The 5,656-nt window shown below is 46.5% G+C and overlaps 1 protein-coding gene across 1 annotated transcript in view; it reads right to left on the bottom strand.

Annotated features, from left to right (window-relative positions):
• ADH7 (alcohol dehydrogenase 7 (class IV), mu or sigma polypeptide) overlaps window positions 1-4,583 on the bottom strand; it is a 23,215-nt gene extending 18,632 nt beyond the window's left edge. The window contains exons 1-2 of the mRNA XM_015570008.1: window positions 4,532-4,583; window positions 1,599-1,787 (exon numbers count right to left, since the gene is read on the bottom strand). Coding sequence (XP_015425494.1) covers window positions 1,599-1,616 — 18 coding nt within the window. The 5' untranslated portion in view covers window positions 1,617-1,787; window positions 4,532-4,583. The remainder of the gene's footprint in view (window positions 1-1,598; window positions 1,788-4,531) is intronic.
• Between the last annotated feature and the right edge of the window lie 1,073 nt (window positions 4,584-5,656).

The raw sequence follows: 5,656 nt of genomic DNA, 5'->3' as shown, positions 1-5,656 counted from the left end.
CTCCCAATCCGCCCTGCTCTGTGCATGACAGGGGGCAGCACCCCAACTCCCCACTCGGCCCTGCTCTGAACCCGACCAGGGGCTGCACCTAGGGATTGTGCCTGCCCTCTGCCACCCGCGAGCAGGCCTAAGCCAGCAGGTTGTTATCTTCCGAGGGGTCCCAGACTGCAAGAGGGCACAGGCCGGGCTGAGGGGCCCCTTCTTCCCCCCGAGTGCACAAATTTTTGTGCACTGGGCCTCTAGTTAATTATAATTAGGAAATGCTGCCTTAAGCCTACTGAGTTCTCCAGCATTGGAAATGTTCTAACAATGACTAGATATCCATTTTATGAAGGCAGCATAACTAGAACTTGAGCATTTGTTAGTTGGATGGAGTTAGAGATTGTAAAGATACCTTCCAACCATAAAATTCATTAGAGTCACTAGCTTCTATAGTGCAAAATTAATTCCCCAATTAATTTAGTTTTTGTTGGGTTACTGACCCAAATTAGAATGCTTTCAGTCTACTTCAATTCAATTCCAGCATCAATGATTTCTAATTCTAACAGCAAATAGCCTCCTCACTTGTCACATTACCCAAACTTCAAAGACATCGTCATTTTTTGGAGCCTTAAGTCAGGCTAAAGGCAAAGTTACTTAAATAAAAACAATCAAATGAATAAAACAAAGAAAAGCACCTAATGCTATAAGCAATCATCTAGCATTTAAAGCAGTGGTTCTCAACCTTCTGGCCCTTTAAATACAGTTCTTCATGTTGTGACCCCCAACCATAAAATTATTTTTGTTGCTACTTCATAACTGTAATATTGCTACTGTTATGAATCATAATGTAAATATCTGATATGCAGAATGGTCTTAGGCGACCTCTGTGAAAGGGTCGTTTGACTCCCAAAGGGGTCGCAACCCATAGGTTGAGAACCGCTGATTTAAAGCAAGGAACTATACTGACCAATTTGTAAATGAGAAAATGCCAAAGCTGTTTCTAAAGTTATTGTCAATTCATTTTTTTACAGAATAAATATGCTTTACTATAATGTATTCCTGTTTATAAGGATTTTTAAAAACTTATATTGTGATTAAAACTATATCCTTAACAAATCTTAAAAGCATGATACTTTGATGTCTACTCTGCATTCCAGAATTAGCATTTTTCCATGATTAACAGCAGGAAAACCTTTCCTAACATCTGGGAATGAGCCCTGGTCTCCCACTGAAACAGAGCTGAATGCCGCATGTAAATGAGACGATGGAAAGTCTCTTTATGGAAATATTTTGCTTCCAAGAGCAAATGCCTAACTATCCTAAAATTAAGTTATTAATGTTGTCAGTATAAACCACTTTAAACAGTATAAACCACAGTAAAAACAGTATAAACCATTTCTCCATTTTCCATCAATGTCTTACTAAGAAACCTTCCATATATTGTTTTATCTCATTTTTATTGGCACATTGATATGTCCCCCTCCTCCCCCCATGTCTCCTCCCAGGCACCTAATTCCTCAAGAAATATCCCAAATAATTACTTTTAAGTGTTCAAGTTCTAAAAATCAAGCCCACATTATTACAACAAGATCATGAGGATACAGAAATATTCTTACTTTTCCAGCAGTGCTCATCCTGCCTTCCCCCTGGTTCTGTATTTCAGTCAACAGACTGTTTCTCACTGGTGTTTGGCTCACTCTGTTGTAAATAACAGCATCTTGTGCCCTCGGATAAATAGTCCAGCTCAAATCCGCCTTCAGCAATATGACTCACGAAAACTTTCCAAAGATCCATGCCGCCCCACCCTTTGCAGAGCAAGTCATGAAAATAAATACAGTGACTTTTGAGCAAACCAACACTAGGGATCTAACAAAGATAGAATAATCCAACCTATTGGGAAGGGTTATTGTTATCTGGAGGTATTGCTATCTGCCTTAGAATTAGGGATTTAGACACAGGGCAGGTTAGTGAATTTAACACAATTCAGTAAAAATACATTCTGAATACGTTCAGCTGCTCTGCCCGGTTTCAGGATGTGTGTGAATATTTGTACTTGTGCTCTACTTCACTCTGCAAAGACTTGATGTAGTTTGTGGGAAGCCTATAATTAAACATAAATGGCAACAGGGCCATAGAGATGTAATCAAATCAGAATAGAAGGTATAGGTTGGGAAGGAGAGTCGGGGGTACATAGAGCTTAGTTGTGGACAACAGTAGTTTCTAGGTGTTTGGGGGATAGAAAGAAAAGTGAAGCTTGTCGCCCCTAAATGTGTCCAAATTACTATCTGGACCCAAATCCCCATTATACACAGAGCTGTCTCATTTGGTTGTGTAGTTTGGGCCTGGCACACGGGTGCACTGTGCAGGGCAGAAAGCAAACTGCCCTGCAGGCTGGCTCTCAGAAGCCAAAGGGCTTCCACCTACGTGGGCAAGTGCTTAACCTCCTGAAGTAGCTGTTTAACCGCTTCACACGCTACTTCTTCATATAAGATGTAATGACACTGAAATGCACAGAATGCATTGCTGCGAGAGTGTCCAAGACAGATTTTATTAATCATAGTATTGGGGACACACTGGCACATTCACCTCCAAGTAAATTAATTCTACACAAGGGAGATTTTACTCTTGTGGACTGAAAGGGCAGGAGAGTTTTTCTAAGTCTTTAGACAAAGATGTTTAGACTCTAAAGTCCTTTTCAGGTAACAGCTATAGACAAAACTTTATTTTGAAAAACTATTACAAGCTTTACCACAGAGACCGCTCTCAATGTATTATATTAAGTATTATAGACATGATTTAAAATATATTTACGTCTAATTCAGAACCAGCCATTAGGATTAGCCCTGTAGCCAAATTAGAACCACCAGGTAAAATAAAAGCACTACCAGGCAATGAGGCTTGAGTGTGAGCCATTGTTTTAGCTGCAAAGGCTGAGAAACCAGGCCCGCCTTGCAGGCATCATCAGACAAAGTGCAGCAGGTGTGGACACACAAGTATTCTGAGGCTCAGCCTTCAAGCCAAAGAAACCAAACCTTACCTCAGCAACTAGCGGAAAGTTGTTTACTCATGAACAAAGGCAAAAAAGGGTGCCAGCCTGGGAGGTGCCAACACAAATACAAAAATGCTCATTTGGTAAACTCCCTCCCTCTTGAGGCTCTGGCACAACCTTATAGCACATTAATCTAAAAAACATATTTTACCTAAAGCAGGGGTGTTGAGTGAGGTTTAACATCTGTGTAAGCTTTATGGTCCTACTCCCTTCTCCAGGAGAACTGATTGGATGATAAAATGTCAAAAGCTACAACGTGGAAGGTAACCTATTAAAAAAGTTCACAGTCATGCTGGATCACACAGCACATCCGTCCTAATCTTAGGTTTGGAGGAGTTGCCAGCTGAATGTCTCTTGCAAACCTTTCCACGGTGTTTCTATGAAATTCTGGGGCCCAATCTCTCAGGTTCCTAAATCTCCTACTAGTAAACGCTGTGAGCCTGGTGCCGCTTCAGGAGCCTCCAAAGACGTGTGCGAATCTCCAAATACCCATGAACTCTAATGTGCCCAGGACAGAAGGCACAGGAGGGGCTTTGAGAATGAGCTGTGGGAGTGAGGGCTCCGGTGGCAGACACACCTGCCTCAGGACCTGGGGCCTCGCGGGAATCTGCACAACCTCGGCTACCACACTGGTTAAATGGGAATAATAATCAATGCGTTACACGCCTGTCCTGGGGGTCAGTGGTGAGGATGGTAAAGCACTCCCTATACTCCCTGGATCAAAAAAGTAGCAAACAGCATTATTATTAACTAGGTTCCCATTGGCAACCAAAGGTTCAGATTTTTTTTTTATATATCCTATATCTCCTCAGGACAAAAGAGCACTATTGAGTGTCTATCACATCGTAAGGAGAACTCCAATTTTAGGTCACAGCATTAAGAGCTCCTGGTTTTAGTCTCATAAGCTCTCTTAGAAATGACCCACAAAGGTTCAGACTGTTAAATATTTAAAATGCAACCACTTTAGACAAAATGACCTGGAGTCCAGACTCAAAAATAAACTGTTTTGCAGAAATCAACTGTGCAGTCCCAGAACCTCCCCTAAACGCTTGGGGCTAAGACTCTCCTGCCCTGCAGGTGCCTCCAGAAATTCAGGTGGAGCCAAGGGGCACAGTATGATCCACACGTGTGTTTTCCCGGGACCAAGGGGGTCCCAGGAAGCAGGAAGTCGTGCTAAACCCAGGAGAGTCCCAGGCAACGGGGACTGTCACCCTGTGTACACTCGGCACCACCTCGCGTCCCTGAGTGTGTGCGCTCCACGGCGTCCTGTCCGCCTCGGAGTGTCAGCCCTCCTCTCACAGCCCTGACCCTTCACCCTCAGTGACAGCTTCTGTCATGGACCCCGACCAGGACTCTGCTCACCCCAGGCCCAGAGGACAGCAGGGAGGACAGGATCACTGCAGCCAGGAGAACTGGGTGAAATACCTGCTCCAGCCGCGACTGCTAAGTGCTGTGGCAACACACTCAATGCTCTGAGCTTCCGGGCCGAGGAAATCACACCTTCTCCGAGGCTTGTGGAGCCTCAGTGAGGCCGTGTGTGTGTGTGTGTGTGTGTGTGTGTGTGTGTGTGTGTGTAAAGTGCTCATCACACCGTCAAAAACTCAGAAAATGACAATAAGGATAACGCTGGGACCGAGCCAGTAAGAAAAGGGCCTTGGCGTGCACAGGGAAAGGGCCCTGGTTTATTGCTGAATCATTCTTAGTAGCAGAAACAGCTAAGCAACTACAACACTGAACAGCACGCAACTGCTAGTCACCTGGGATCACCATGAGCGCGAACAACTTTTGCTCAGCCAACGCCAAACATTCAGGGTGAGGCTTCATCCTGGCCTTTGTTCCTCGGGTTTCTCTCCAGCAGGCAGCTCAGGCGGTGGCAGGTTGGGGCCCGCTTTGACCCTTGACTCTGCCAAGCCCTGTGAGGGGCCTGGCTGGAAAGAGGGGCGGGTGGGGTTCCCGCAGCTCTGCCCTCACAGGAGAGGATTTGGCTAATCCTTTCAGGACGCTGTGCCAGCTCGCCGAACTGCTGTGTGGGGTGGTGCTGGGCAGGCCCAGAAAATGCTCTTCTGCGACACCTGCCTGGAAAGATGCACAGATTTCATAAGGGGGGCTCCGCCTCTGCTCCCCTGAACTCCCATCCGCTCAGCTCTCCCACTGACTGCGGCTGGGCGCTCCCATCAAGGAGACCAGGAATCCTGGGCAAATATGAACCCCAGTTGTCAGTTCCCCTCATGACGTCCCTTAAAAAGAAGCCCACGGAGGAATCCGTGTGCCAGGAATCTGGCTGAGAACAAGAGGAAAATGGGTCCGGAATCCAGGGCCTGGCCATTCTTCACCACAAGGAGGGGCAGGGGCTGATCCTGGCAGAGAAGCTCAGCCACAGACATCCCAGCAGCGGGAGGACAGCCTGGGTAGGGCTGGAGGCAGAGGCCTGGGAGGCAGGCAGGCTCCGGAGGGCACTGCGTGCGCAGCTAGTTCAGCGATGTGTCCTCTGTGGCATCCATTTCCAGGGCTCCCGCAGGCTTCTCCGTAAACATGGAGCAGGACTCCAGAACGCCAGCTCTAGAAGTGGCTGCAGACGAGTCCCCCGCGGAGCCAGCAGGAACCCGGGCTCCAGAGCGGGGCTCA

Source organism: Myotis davidii, unplaced genomic scaffold (assembly GCF_000327345.1).
Source record: "Myotis davidii unplaced genomic scaffold, ASM32734v1 scaffold226, whole genome shotgun sequence".
Taxonomy (NCBI): Eukaryota; Metazoa; Chordata; class Mammalia; order Chiroptera; family Vespertilionidae; genus Myotis; species Myotis davidii.
The sequence above is the reverse complement of the archived record's forward strand: the minus strand, read 5'-3'. Positions and strand labels throughout refer to the sequence as shown.